Source organism: Rhinatrema bivittatum, chromosome 2 (genome assembly GCF_901001135.1).
Source record: "Rhinatrema bivittatum chromosome 2, aRhiBiv1.1, whole genome shotgun sequence".
In the NCBI taxonomy this organism is placed as follows: domain Eukaryota; kingdom Metazoa; phylum Chordata; class Amphibia; order Gymnophiona; family Rhinatrematidae; genus Rhinatrema; species Rhinatrema bivittatum.
The window spans coordinates 5,965,742-5,981,250 of NC_042616.1; the positions used below are offsets into that span (position 1 = coordinate 5,965,742).

At 49.1% G+C, this 15,509-nt stretch overlaps 1 protein-coding gene across 1 annotated transcript; it reads right to left on the reverse strand.

The window, feature by feature from the left end:
• Window positions 1-269: 269 nt before the first annotated feature.
• Window positions 270-14,061, reverse strand: LOC115085998 (zinc finger protein 585A-like). Its single transcript, XM_029592578.1, has 3 exons — window positions 14,050-14,061; window positions 12,754-12,880; window positions 270-7,943 (listed from the first exon to the last, which is right to left on the reverse strand). Exons 1-3 carry the CDS (start codon window positions 14,059-14,061, stop codon window positions 5,386-5,388), a joined length of 2,697 nt encoding a protein of 898 aa, XP_029448438.1. The 3' UTR covers window positions 270-5,385.
• Window positions 14,062-15,509: the final 1,448 nt, after the last annotated feature.

Here is a 15,509-nt window from a genome sequence, read left to right on the forward strand (position 1 = left end):
AAAAAAAAAAGGCCATTTCTGGACATGTGGCTATGACCTCTTCCTATGATGTAATCAAAGTGGGCAAAAGGGGGCAAGGCTGAACCCAGAAATGAAAACGGATTTGGTGAAGGGCCAGAAAATGGGCTGGGCTTAACCTGGAAGTGGATTGACTGGAAGATCCAACCTGTCAACAGGAGTTTGACAGGTAGCCTTCCCTAAATATTAAAGAATCCCTTTTCCCTCCCCCCCCCCCCCCCCCGAAAAAAAATATGGACACACAAGAGAGGTCAAGAAACTGACTTTATTTGTATAAAGTAAATACACATTTTCATTAATATGCAAATAATCCACAAGGTTTCCAAACTTTTGGCACAGAATGTATAAAACAAAAGTGCCATAGAATCTACATGCGGGCTGCGAGTAAATATTCCTCTCTCGACATGACATTTAACACAAAGCTCGGAATCAAAACGTTTAGTTGGATTCCGTAACTATATATTTCTAATTTTTGAGCAAGCAGATTACTCCCGCGCCTTTGCCTTCCAGCTCAACTGGAAATCTGGCACAATGAGACTTCATTCCCAACTACCCAGGATCTCAAGTTTCATTTCTATTCTGCCTTTCCCGACTGGTCGGCCATTTCAAAACGGATTACAACAGAGTGGCCCTCCGACTCGTTTACTCCAGTCGTTGCTGGGATGGACCTGGACCATGCTCCATGGGCTCCTACCAGTCCCTGAATCCAGCCACTAGTTATCACCCTTAAACAAAGAACAGAGCTCCCTCGCGGGGGCCGTGATCACCGCCTCTGCTGCCTGGGGGAGAGAAGACCTGAAGCGGGAGCGGATGCCAGGCTCGTGCTGGATGCCTGCAGGATCTCTAACTTGATTTCTCGAAGGATGGGAGCTGCCGTCATGTTAGAAGGGTAGCTAAATGTGTTTTTATAAATTCTCTGCTGAAATTTCTTCAGATTATTTCCATTTATTTCCTTTTCTAATCATCTCTGTGAGCTTTATTTATTTATTTAAATTCTTTTAATATACCGATACTCAAGACAAGGTCTTATCGTACCAGCTTTAATTTCAAGTGTTTCCAATCGAGACCTATTTTTGCATAATTTCCCCTACTGAAATTGTATGAAATGCTGGAGTTGTACATTATACGTTATTAGCCAGCTCTTCCTTTGACAGCATAGATATTGCATTTCTTTTTCGCTGTTAAACTTCATTAATTCATGTTTAGCATAGGAATTCTGTGGTGATAGTTCATATTGTTTTATGGAAACGGCTTTGATTTACGTTGAAAAGTGCTCTAATAAGAAAATAAGCTAACCAAGCCCTCTCATGAAGTCAATTTCTGCTCCCTCATTTCCTGCAAAAAATATTCCATTTCTCTTTAATTTGCTCCGAGAACAAAATGGGTGTCTTGAGGTTGTGTAAATCCTGCCATCTATGGAGTCTCCATGCACCTGACTGAACACGATAAGATACCATTGGTCCCCCTGATGCAGCTCGGGTGCGAAACACGGCCGTGTCGGGGGGGTTCCCCGTTCAAGAAGTGAATTGTTAGCTGAAAATCCTTTTTTTTGCCTATAATTAAATAAAACTGGTGGTTTCGCGTATTGAAGAAGGCCTTTATCCATTTTGTGAGCCACTCCCTCTTCTTCCTGCCTTGACTTGCAGGTGTGCGCTGTTTACTCCGCCTTTCTGCCGGTAAACTTTAACGTGAATGATCCCAAACGGTTCCAGACCTTTTATTGAGCTCAGTGAGCAAAGTTTGCTACCGGACCCAACCCACTGGAAACTACCAAAGATGACCTGCACCGTTCTACAGTCTTAAATCTGCGATGGCAACACCTCCCTTTTTCCTTAACCGGAACTCAATTTAGTGTAACTAATTCTTGCCCCTTTCAAGTTCCCCATGAGCCTTACGATTAGGTTTGAAAACAATTAACGTCTTTGGTGGTTTATCTAACGGTTGACAATCACCCTCTTGACCAATCTGCATCTTCTGGCAAGGAGAAAGGTTAGGTCTTTCCATTTTCCCTAACACGTCTCCCTTTACCCAAATGTATAAGATTCAGCTTCGACAGTGTGGCTCAGATCACGTGCAATCCTCGTTCCAAAACACATTAAAGGACTTGGAGCCCGGGTGACAGGAAAACACCCAGGCAGTGAAGAGTTTTAAGAGCCACACGTCAGCCCTGCCAAAAAAAACAGATTTTCATCCCCGAACAAACAACCTAAACCACCTGAAATATGTCCTGCAGCGAAGAGGCCCAAATCCCAATAAAATGGCAGCTTGGGTTTAACTCCTTCATTCCAGAAAAAAAATAAATCAAAATTCTCGTCACTCAATGTCTAAACGGCTCCAAGGATGAACGAGGTGGCAGCGGCGCAACAAATATTTGATAGCCATCTGCCAAGCACTAGGCCTGCTGGCGGAGCAGAATACAGAGTGTGTTTCCTCGCACTGTCCTTTCCTTCCAGATGGATGCATGACAGAGATTAAATCAGCCCAGGTAACGCTGGCATCCTCCATTCTTAACGAGCGAGACAATGGCTGGCAGTTTGATACTGGGAGGAATTGGGCCGTCAGCTGCCGCTCAGTCCATTTCGTTGCCTTGTGCTTGCAGAAAACTCGCCGATTTTAGTCTATTCAAGCACATTCAGAAGAAGAGTTTTTACATTTTGCTTGACTGGAGAAGTTCGCCCCATGTGATTCCAGGTCTCTCTCTCTCTTCTTGGAGAATTCGAGTTATTAATTTCTGGATTCTTTTCTCTCAGGAGGGCAACGTCTACGCTGCATCTAAATATAAAAGCACAGAACCGCCTAATAATGTTAAATTCTGCCCCGAGTCCATCTGCACCCGGTGCCCTTGCCTGGAATCCGTTCCATGTCGGTTTCAGAAATGGCTTTCATTGTCCCTGGAGAGCAAGTCCCCAGGAGGGACATATCTATGTAGTGCTGCTGTCAGGGGCACACTGTACCCCACTGCTCCGGAGTCCATCTGCTACACGCTAGGAAGGAGGGTGGAGAAAAGAGAAAACCAAAACAAAACAACACTGTCCTGGAGAAGGAACGTCTTAGGGGCGGTCCCGCACTTGCTGGCAACTGGGGTGTAGCCTCAGCCCCATGGACAGGATGGGGCACAGCTGCTCTCTCTCTCTCTGCCATCTTAGGTGCTGGCCTTGTTGATGACCCACAAGCTGGTTGAAACGACTCGTGCTGCAGCTCGTCCTTCACTCTCCAAATAACTTGCTTAAGCCGCCAAAATTTCACCTCTGGTCAGTATCCTACCCCCCCCCCCCTGCCCAGGATCTGTCTGCAGCGAGACCCTTAGATTAAGGGATGGGAATCAGAGAAAAAAATCACAAACAAGGTCTTAGTGTCAAACTGCAACTCCACTCCGCAGCTTGAAGACTTTCAACTAGCACAAGGAGAAAGCTTCCCTTCTGAGCAGGTTCTGGGACAGGCAGAGGCCACTGCGGAGAGACCTAAGGCAGGTAGCTCGGTACAGAGCAGCGTCCCCTCTCTGTGAGCTCAGCGGAAGGGCGGCCGTTACTCGGCTTTGCAACATAACCCGCTTAGAGACGTCGTTCACCAATCTATTCCTCACCACTGGGCCCCCATCTCGGTCTCAGGCACCTTCGTTTTTCGCAGTAACGTTTCCTGTTTTCCACCACCATCCCCCCAAGGACTGCTACAAACAGGCCAGGTTTTCAGGAGACCCACAGCGAAGATGCAGGAGGTTTGCTTGCGTACGGCAGGCACACTGCATATTCACTGGGAATATATCCCGAAATCCAGACCTGTCTGCGGCACTTGTGGTCCGAAGCTGCCTACGCCTGTGTTACAATATCTGTCCATAAACCACCCTCTATCAGGCACCAGTACGCTACACTCCCTCTCAAATAGACGAAGTACAAACGAGCCCATTCCCTCCTTAGTCATCACATGGCTGCAGTATTTCTCTTTTTATCTATTGGAATGGATCAGGTGATCACAACTTTTTAATTCCCTACAATGCTCTGAGGCTCATGATCCCAGTGTTTGTTGGGTAGGTCGATGTTATAGTGTTACACAGTCTCCAGTGGATGAGCCCTGCCTCTCTGTATACAGGGCTTCTGACGTCAGCTCCTCACACCCAGCTAGGGATGTGCATTCGTTTCATCCGTTTCATATACAAGCATGTAATATGAAACATTTGAAACATATGAAACGAATGCACATCTAATTGACATGTAATGGGAAACGTATGAAACGAATTAAAACGAATGAACATTCCTAGCGATGTTATATTGTTACACAGTGTCCAGAGGATGAGCTGTGCCTCTCTGAATACAGGGCTTCTGACATCAGCACCTCACACCCAGCGATGTTATAGTGTTACACAGTCTCCAGTGGATGAGCCCTGCCTCTCTGAATACAGGGCTTCATGCATCAGTACCTCACACCCAGTGATGAGATGTGTAACTATTTCGTACTGTTTTACAGAATCTGCATTTGTCTGATTTTCTGTTTTTTTCTCTGCTGTCTGTGAGCTATCTTGCCCGTAGTCCACTGTCCTGTGGTGTAATCCATCTCTCTTCTTTAGGCTTAAGTTCACCTCCTGTGGACAATTCCTGGTGTCAGGTTTTGAACCATGTTTGGTTGCTAAAGTAACTCGATGCTTAACTAAGTTACCTATTCAGAATATTACAAAATAGCTGGGTGTCTAACTATGGGAACCGACCTTCTCCTCAACCCAGGACTGTAAATATAAAAAAAACAAAAAACAGACCCCCAAAACCAAACCGTTTAGATAAGGAGCACTATCCTACAGGTAAGCAAGCTTCTAGAGTTCACCGGATACAACCTAAGCAAGGGCTTGCCAAGCCTCTGCTGGTAACTCTACAGCCAATCACATTTTCACAATACTCACAATGCATATGCACAAGATTTAAAATGCATTAATTTTTATTCTGCCTTTCATGTAAACTTGAAAGCAGATTACATTCAGGTATGCAAACTTCTCTCCTGCATGTCCTGATACCCAGACCGACTGTAGGCTTACCAGGACAGGATCGGGGACAGTGTCCTATTCAGAGTGTAATTCTAAGAGCTGGGGAGATTGGATGGGCCTTTATTTCTGGCATCTGTGTTGTTTTTTTCTCATTCATTGTTCCAGCTCTGTTAAAGAGTATTTTTTTCCTCTTGTTTTGCAAATTCTTTTGCCTCTCTTCATGCGTGCTGGGGAATTCTCACATATTTCTTCCATTCTTTGGAATTCCTATCAGTGTTTGAGGCTGCAGATGGCACCCCGTTCACATTTTGAATATTTTTAGGTTCAACCTATTTCAATAAGATCCAGACCTCCTGCAGCTCTTGGGCTGTCTCAGCACACACACTGGTTCTTAGAAATTAATTCGTTAGGCATATTCCTATGTGGACTCTTTCGTGCTTTTTTAGTGAAGATTTATATCTGTAAAGCTTATCACACTCAGTGCACTTAAATGGTCTCTCCCCTGTATGGCTCCTTTGGTGCCTTTGCAGATGTGGTTTCTTACTGAATAATTTATCACACTCAGTACATTTAAATGGTGTTTTCCTTGGGGCTCTCTCCCCAAATTGTATCTTTCCTATATGGATGCTTTGGTGTTTTTTCAGATATGGCTTCTGGCTGAAACACTTTTCACACTCAGTGCATTTAAATGGTTTCTCCCCGGTGTGTGTCCTTTGATGTGTGTCCAATGTTGATTTTTCTCTAAATCTTTTGCCACATTCACCACAATGAAATGGTTTCTCTCCCGTGTGGATTCTTTGGTGTTTTCTCAATTGCGATGTATCTCTGAATAATTTATCACACTCTGTACATTTAAATGATTTTTGCACTGTGTGGATCTTTTGATGTTTTCTCAGCTGTGATTTATCTTTGAACAGCTTACCACACTCAATGCAAGAAAAAGATTTCTCTCTTGTATGGATCCTCAAGTGTATTCTGAGATAGGTTTTCAGACTGAAGCTTTTTCCACATTCAGTACACAGATATGGTTTCTCTCCTGAGTGGATCCTGTGATGTCTTCTGAGATGTGATTTGTCATGAAATAATTTATCACAATTAGGACACTTAAATGGTTTTTCTCCTGTGTGGATTCTTTGATGGGTTTCCAGGGTGGATTTCTCTCTAAACCTTTTATTACACCCAGCACATGTGAATGGCTTTTCTTCCATGTGGATCCTCCAATGTATTCTCAAATTTGATTTGAGACTAAATGTTTTGCCACACTTGGCACATAAAAATGGTCTCTCTCCTGTGTGGCTCCTATGGTGCCTTACAAGCTGTGATTTAACACTGAAATATCTGTCACATTCTGAGCATGGAAATGGTTTCTCTCCCATGTGGATACTTTGATGCCTTTTCAGATATGGCTTATTGATAAAACCTTTATCACAATCAGTACATTTGAATGGTTTCTCTCCTGTATGGGTTCTTTCGTGTACTTCAAGTGTTGATTTATCTCTAAATCTTTTATTACACACAGTACATGGAAATGGTTTATCTCCTGTATGGATCCAACGGTGCAATTTCAGCTGTGATTGATATCGGAAAATCTTTTCGCACTCAGTGCATTTAAAAACTTCCTGTACCATGTGGCTCTTTTGGTGTTTTCTTAGCTGCAATTTATTTTGGAATAAATCTTCACACTCAGTACATTTAAATGCTTTTTTCCCCATGTGGATCTCTTGGTGCTTTCTTAGATATGTTTTTTGACTGAAGTTTTTATCACATTCAAGACATTTAAATGGTTTTTCTCCCGTGTGTGTCCTCTGATGTATTTCCAGCGTTGATTTTTCTCTAAATCTTTTATTACAGTCAGGACATGGAAATGGTTTCTCACCAGTGTGGATCCTCTGATGCTTTTTCAGTTGTGATTTATATCTGAAACATTTATCACACTCACTACATTTAGATGTTTTCTGTTCCATGTGAACCTTTTGGTGCTCTCTCAGCTGCGATTTATCTTTGAATAAATCATCACACTCAGTACATGTAAATGATCTCTCTCCTGTGTGCTTTCTCCAGTGTATGCTTAGATTTTTTTTAAAACTGAAACTTTTACCACACTCACTACATAGAAATGGCTTCTCTCCTGTGTGACTTCTCCAGTGTATTCTCAAATACGTTTTGCGACTGAAGTCTTTGCCACACTCTTTACATGTAAATGGTTTCTCTCCTGAATGAGTCCTTTGATGGGTTTCCAGTGTTGATTTTTCTCTAAATCTTTTATCACACTCAGTACATGCATAGGGTCTCTCCCCCAGGTGGATCCTCCAATGTATTCTCAGAGATGCTTTCTGACTGAAACTTTTGCCACAGTCACTACATGGAAAGGGTTTCTCTCCTGTGTGGCACCTTTGATGTCGGCTCAGTTGTGATTTATCACTGAACAATTTATCACACTCAGTACATGGAAATTGCTTATATCCCATGTGCATCCTTTGGTGCTTTTTTAGCGTAGTTTTGTGACTGAAGCTTTTATCACAATCAGTACATTTAAATGGTCTCCCTCCTGAGTAGATTTTTTGGGCCAAAGTTACACGTGATTTCTTATCAATGCTTTCCCCACTGATGTCAAATAGAAAGGTTTTCTCCCTCTTCCCCTCTCGCTGGTGGAAATCAGAACTTGTTTCATCACAGGTATTACTTTGGCAGTGTTTCTCTGCTGTCAGGTAGCTCTGATGCTCGTGAATGTCTGCGATCGCTCTGTAATTTCTCTCAGATACAGTGCCTCCATCCAGTGACTCTCCTGCAGGCTCCTTATCTGCTTCCTGATGACACCTTCTAGTTTCTCCCCTCACAGTTCCCTGTGAAACAGTATCAGAACCAGGTCCTGGTTGTCTCGAGATCAGGCCCAGTTCCATAGAACATTCTTCTCGAGTCTCCTTACACTTCTCTTCCTGTGTGACTTCATTATCTGCTGGATATGAAACAAAGAAGAAGGTGTTAATCATGGACTGTTGACCATGTTGACCAACCTTTGTTAGGGTAACATAGGATGAACTCCTCTGCTGGCCGGACCCTCTTCCACCTCCCACCGTCAGCTGCCTGCACTATCATGACTTTTTCCTGCAGATGACGCAAACATCTGTAACTGAATAGAAGGTAGCATCATATAAACTAACCAATTTATTGAGGCATGAGCTTTTGAGGACAAGAATTCACTTTATAAATACAATGGAAATAGTAGAAAAATGAAAAAATATATATATTTGAAAAAATGTGGAAGTAGGGTTAAGGATTTGAAAATTGAGCGTCAACACTAAAAGTGTAAAATCTTACAACACCCCCTCATCAACCACATATCAATTAAGAGGGCAGAAATTGGCAACAGGAAAGAGCTGGCAGTGACCATTGCAGCTGGCCTGAAGGTAGCCAGTGAGCAATAAAGCAGCAGGCTAACAGCATGCTTGAGGTATCACCAGCTGAGGAGGGAATATGGCGCTCGCGTAGGGTACACTAGTGAGATCCCATCCCGAGTACTACCTTCAGGTCTGGAGGCCAAACCTTCATAAGGACATTGATTGGCTGGAAGTGCTAAGCTGAGCAGGGCCCAAGACATGAATCCTGCATAGTAAGGCTGACACTGTCCTGATGGGGGGAGGACAGTGAAAGTCGAACATTTAGCAGGATCCACAAAAGTGAAATGTTAGATCACGAGGCCACGATATGAAGGCGGAGACAGGAAATTCTCCTTTGCCGAGAGGGTGGTGGACGTCTGAAATACGCAAGCAGCAATTTAAACCCGTCTGGGACGCAATGGGAGAAGCATTTTTAGAGTAAGCCAGCTGGGTAGATGGTCTTGGGTCAAATCCGTCTCCTCCACAACAGCTAAAACCGTTCCAGCTCTCCCGGTGCGCGCACAGGCCACTCGCCTGTGTGTGTGATTCAGTATTTAAATTAGTCGGCCGGCGGTAGAAACGGGCAAAAGGAGGCGCTAGGGACACTAGTGCATCCCTAGCGCCTCCTTTTTGACAGGAGCGGCGGCTGTCAGCGGGTTTGACAGCCGACGCTCAATTTTGCCGGCGTTGGTTCTCGAGCCCGATGACAGGGGCTCGGAAACTGGATGCCGGCAAAATTGCGCGTCCGGTTTTCAATCCAATAGCCGCCGGCCGACTTCAAATTTTTTTTTTTTTTAACTTTTTTTACTCTTCGGGACCTCCGACTTAATATCGCCATGATATTAAGTCGGAGGGTGCACAGAAAAGCAGTTTTTACTGCTTTTCTGTGCACTTTCCCGGTGCCCGGAGAAATTAGCGCCTATCTTTGGGTCGGCGCTAATTTCTGAAAGCAAAATGTGTGGCTTGGCTGCACATTTTAGTTACTGAATTGCGCGGGAATACCTAATAGCGCCCTCAACATGCATTTGCATGTTGAGGGCGCTATTAGGTTCGGCGGATTGGATGTGCGTTTTCTGCCCCTTACTGAATAAGGAGTAAGGGAAAACGCGCGTCCAAGGACAGGTTAATGGTGTGCTGCGTCAGAGCGCACTGTACTGTATCGGCCTAAATGTGATTCAAGCTGTTAGCATTGTCGTTCTATATTAACTGTTTCTTTATTGTTACCCCGAAGCTCTAAGGTTAATCGCTGTTATAGTTGCTCCTCTGATTTTTAATGTATATCGTTGTTATAATTGTAAACCGCAGTGAAGGCCGACACCAATACTTCGGTATATAAAAACATACAAATAAAATAAATTGTACACAGTATTCAAGGTGGGGTCTCACCATGGAGCGATACAGAGGCATTATGACATTTTCCGTTTTATTTGTCCTTTATGAGGTTCTCTTCCGCTCCCCCGAAAGCTCAGCCTAGAAATGGATGGCCTACATTGTTTAGGATCCTTAAGCCTGCCCCTTAAAGATTCTTGCTCCCCCTCTACTTCGATCTTCCGGCAACCTCTGGAGCTTCCGGCAACCTCTGGAGCTTCCGGCAACCTCTGAAATCTTTTACCAAGTTTTCCAGTTCCTCGGCAAATAGCAAAACGGCCTTTGAAGGGCAACCTATTCAGGCAGGCTTTGCAGACTGAATCCGCAGACCCAGGAGCACGGCTGCCACTGGCACGGATGGGGGGGGGGGGGGTTATCCTAATTAGACATTACAGAGTCCCTGCCGCAAAGGCTGCTCCCAATTCTACCTGGGCGGCAGCCGAGCCCGCGTTCGTGGCTGCTTCCTCCAGGTTAATGCACCACTGCTGTAGCCGCCTCACTGGTGGCTCCAGCTGCATAACCCCCCACGTCCTGCTGCCTGCAGGGACAGGCGAGCCGTTTCGGAAGACCTCGTTAAGAGGGATACTAGCGTCCCGTCCTGCGCATCCCGGAAGGCCGGGCACTGGAAGAGCAGCTTCCTTTGTTACGGCTGCTACGGAGCCGTCTGGTTTTGGAACTTTAAAAATCCCGTTCCCGCTCCCCTTACTGAGGTGGATACAACTTACCTGTAATATGGCGGGCCCTCAGGGCTGCAGCTGGAGACTCATTTCTCTAATAGCTGAAAGGCGGGAGAAAGCTCGAGCCGGTTTCCTAATTCCTTGGAAGATCAGATTTCCTTCTCCTCTTACCTGGGCTCAGCGCTTAGCGGCTGAGTACAGAGACGGTCTCCAGCTACGGGGGGGGGAAGAGGGCTTTGACCGTCACTGCCGCGCTCGGCTTCCTGCACCCCCGCTGCCTTTCAGCTGCTTCAGCAGCAAAGTCCACGCCGGGAACCGGCTACCGGACCGAGGCACACGTCTGAGGGATCTTGGAAATCGCCTCAGGAATTCTCAACTGGGGGTGGGACCTTTAGGTATCACCGCAGGAGAGCGGGGCTCGATCTTTCGCCCAATTTAAAAGTAGAAATTCTTCTTCCAAAAGGTACAGCGATCCCCATAAGGAGAGCACATCAACATCTGCTAGGAGACGGAGAGATACTAGAGGGCCGAGGTCAGAGCAGGGGAGTATCTAAGGTGATGTCATCTCTGAAACCTGACTCAGTCTCCATCTGCTGGCAGGGGAGCACAATCCATTGGTCCTGAGTCCATTTGGCTACACGCCAGGAAAGCAGGACTTCTCCGACTAAGTGGTGGCCACTGAATATTTTGCTAAGTTCAGCGGCTGCCACTTAACTAGATAAGTCACTTATCCAGCTAAGTAAATAGCCAAATAGTCAATGGGCAGATTGAGGCAGGGCAACTTATCTGTTTCTCTAAACAGGAGAAGTGCCTGTATTCAGCCTTAACTGGTTAAGTTAACCGATTAGCAGGCCGATGCAGTAAAAGCTGCGGGAGAGCTCTGACTCGCCCACTATGAATCGCCCGCTCTCCTGTGCGCGAGATTCAGTATTTAAATTAGGGCCCGCGGTAAAAAGAGGCGCTAGGGTCACTAGCACGTCCCTAGTGCCTCTTTTTGGACAGGAGCGGCGGCTGTCAGCGGGTTTGACAGCCGACACTCAATTTTGCTGGCATCGGTTCTCAAACCCGCTGACAGCCACGGGTTCGGAAACCGGACGCTGGCAAAATTGAGCGTCCGGTTTTCAACCCGCGAGCTGATTTAAATTTTTTTTTTTTTTAATTTTTAATTATTTTTTACTTTCGGGACCTCCGACTTAATATCGCCATGATATTAAGTCGGAGGGTGCACAGAAAAGCAGTTTTTACTGCTTTTCTGTGCACCCTCCTTTGGGTGCCTTTGGGTAGGCGCTAATTTCTGAAAGTAAAACGTGCGGCTTGGCTGCACATTTTACTTACTGAAATCGCGCGCGAATACCTAATAGGGCCATCAACATGCATTTGCATGTTACGGGCGCTATTAGTTTCGGGGGGGTTGGACGCGCATTTTCGACCCCTTACTGAATAAGGGGTAACGCTAGCGCGTCGAAAACGCGGGTCCAAACGTGGGGTAACAGTGCGTTCCACCGGAGCGCACTGTACTGTATCGGCCCGTAAGTTAGATCTGCTCGACGGGAGCTCTGAAGTTATGCACAGATAACTGAGGTGGTTATATTCAGCAGCACAGTCGCGCTGCTGAATATCCTTTTTAAGTTATCCGGATAACTTAGATATCTTTGAGAACCGGGCCCAACAATTCCGTAGCGTTACTTGACATACGCAGCGCTGTACGAAAACACGCAAAAAAAAAAAAAAAAAAGACAGTCCCTGCTCCATAGAGCTTACAGTCAAATCCAGACAAACAATTGTTAGAATTAGTTAGCCAGGCTGAACCTGGACCAAAAGGCTTAGGATTTAAAAAAAAAAGTTTAAAAGGTGGGTTTTTAGATACGTTTTAACGAAGGCGAGCGAGGGAGCACGGCCCATCAGCTCAGGGAGTCTGTTCCAAGAACACGCTGCAGCCAGGTGGAAAGCACGGAGTCGGGAATCGGGGGGCAGAGGAGAAGGGCAAGGAGAGGAGGGACTCGCATGATGAGGGAGAGCGCACGAGGAGGGTGCAGGGAGAGATGAGAGAGGAGAGGCAGCGAGGAGCTGGGTGAAGAGACGGAGCCAATGCAGTGATGTGTGACGTGTGTGTGACGTGTGTGTGACGTGTGTCTGTGTGTGTCTCGATTTAAGGGGCAGAAAAGGTGGAAGAGACACACGGTGGTCCCACTGGGCTTCAGTCCTGACCGTCCCACTCCCATCCTAAGGCAGAGGGAGGCTGCGACGGGCACTTGTGTCTGGAATCCATTAGCATGGAGGAGACCCAGAAAAACGTTAACTCGGTCTCGGCGTCCACTAAAAACGCAGATCACTCAGTCCTTACCCAGGGAGCTCAGGGTCTCGTAATTCTCCTTCATCACCTCCCTATAAAGCTCCTTCTGCCCTTCATCTAAATACCCCCACTCCTCCTGGGAGAAAGAGACAGAGATGTCCTCAAACGTCACCAGCACCTGAAGCACAAACCAGAAACGCTCAGTGACACGTGGAGGGGCTCAGCGTGCATCAGATCTCAGCCGGATTTATCCTCCTAACGTTTTATCATGGAGGAGGGGATACCAGGACCCCTCTCCCCCGGGGATCTGCCAGACTGCTCCCCCCCCCCCCGATGTGCGTGCCCCCGAGAGCGAGCTTCCTCTGTGGACCGCGAGTCGCACGTCTAACGGTGAAAAGATTATTTAAACATCAGACGCACAGAGCACGGAAAGGCTGTGATCAGTGTCCCAGCGCTTCTCCCAAAGTCCCGGCCCTGAGGAACTTACACCGCCCCCCCCCCCCCCAAAGCCCCGCCCCTGAGGAACTTACACCCCCCCCAAAGTCCCACCCCTGAGGAACTTACACCGCCCCCCCCCCAAAGTCCCGCCCCTGAGGAACTTACACCGCCCCCCCCCCCCCAAAGTCCCCCCCCTGAGGAACTTACACCGCCCCCCCCCCCCCCAAAGTCCCGCCCCTGAGGAACTTACACCGCCCCCCCCCCCCAAAGTCCCGCCCTGAGGAACTCTACCACCCCCCCCAAAGTCCCACCCCTGAGGAACTTACACCGCCCCCCCCCAAAGTCCCCCCCCCGAGGAACTTACACCGCCCCCCCCCCAAAGTCCCACCCCTGAGGAACTTACACCGCCCCCCCCCCCAAAGTCCCGCCCCTGAGGAACTTACACCGCCCCCCCCCCCCAAAGTCCCGCCCCCTGAGGAACTTACACCCCCCCCCCCCCCCAAAGTCCCGCCCCTGAGGAACTTACACCGCCCCCCCCCCAAAGTCCCGCCCCTGAGGAACTTACACCGCCCCCCCCAAAGTCCCGCCCCTGAGGAACTTTACACCGCCCCGCCCCCAAGTCCCGCCCCTGAGGAACTTACACCGACCCCCCCCCCCCCAAAGTCCCGCCCCTGAGGAACTTACACCGCCCCTGAGGAACTTACACCGCCCCCCCCCAAAGTCCCACCCCTGAGGAACTTACACCGCCCCTCCCCCACCACCAATCACTTTCACCCCCCAGATATTTCAATCTTCCAAGGAAGCTCCCCAAAACCTGCGGCCAGAAGGCTGCTCAGCCCCATCTGATCCAACCACTGCCAATTACATGCGAGATGACAGAGTTATCAACATACCGAATGATGAACGTACAGGGATGAGCATCCTTATGAGGGAAGCGAATAGAGGTGAACACCCCAGGGCTCCGCAATGCGGGGACCTGCACCCCACGGGAGCTCTATCCCCAACTCTATAATCTGCAGAGTCCAGAGCTGTGCAGAGGTTGAATACTCCTGGGGCCCTCCCTGCACGGTCCCTGGGGTGGGGGATGGGATCAGTCCCAGGCTGCATCCCCTGCCCCCCTCCTGCCAGTCCCCTACCTGCTGAGCAGAAAGCCCTGCAGCCATTCTCCTGCCCCTTCTCCAGAGCAGGATTTCCAGCCCTGGCTCCCTCCCTGCACGGTCCCTGGGGTGGGGGATGGGATCAGTCCCAGGCTGCATCCCCTGCCCCCCTCCTGCCAGTCTCCTACCTGCTGAGCAGAAAGCCCTGCAGCCATTCTCCTGCCCCTTCTCCAGAGCAGGATTTCCAGCCCCGGCTCCCTCCCTGCACCGTCCCTGGGGTGGGGGGATGGGATCAGTCCCAGGCTGCATCCCCTGCCCCCTCCTGCCCCCCTCCTACCTGCTGAGCAGAAAGCCCTGCAGCCATTCTCCTGCCCCTTCTCCAGAGCAGGATTTCCAGCCCCGGCTCCCTCCCTGCACGGTCCCTGGGGTGGGGGATGGGATCAGTCCCAGGCTGCATCCCCTGCCCCCCTCCTGCCAGTCTCCTACCTGCTGAGCAGAAAGCCCTGCAGCCATTCTCCTGCCCCTTCTCCAGAGCAGGATTTCCAGCCCCAGCTCCCTCCCTGCACGGTCCCTGGGGTGGGGGATGGGATCAGTCCCAGGCTGCATCCCCTGCCCCCCTCCTGCCAGTCTCCTACCTGCTGAGCAGAAAGCCCTGCAGCCATTCTCCTGCCCCTTCTCCAGGGCAGGATTTCCAGCCCCGGCTCCCTCCCTGCACCGTCCCTGGGGTGGGGGATGGGATCAGTCCCAGGCTGCATCCCCTGCCCCCTCCTGCCAGTCTCCTACCTGCTGAGCAGAAAGCCCTGCAGCCATTCTCCTGCCCCTTCTCCAGGGCAGGATTTCCAGCCCCGGCTCCCTCCCTGCACCGTCCCTGGGGTGGGGGATGGGATCAGTCCCAGGCTGCATCCCCTGCTCCCTCCTGCCAGTCTCCTACCTGCTGAGCAGAAAGCCCTGCAGCCATTCTCCTGCCCCTTCTCCAGGGCAGGATTTCCAGCCCCGGCTCCCTCCCTGCACCGTCCCTGGGGTGGGGGATGGGATCAGTCCCAGGCTGCATCCCCTGCCCCCCTCCTGCCAGTCTCCTACCTGCTGAGCAGAAAGCCCTGCAGCCATTCTCCTGCCCCTTCTCCAGGGCAGGATTTCCAGCCCCGGCTCCCTCCCTGCACGGTCCCTGGGGTGGGGGATGGGATCAGTCCCAGGCTGCATCCCCTGCCCCCCTCCTGCCAGTCTCCTACCTGCTGAGCAGAAAGCCCTGCAGCCATTCTCCTGCCCCTTCTC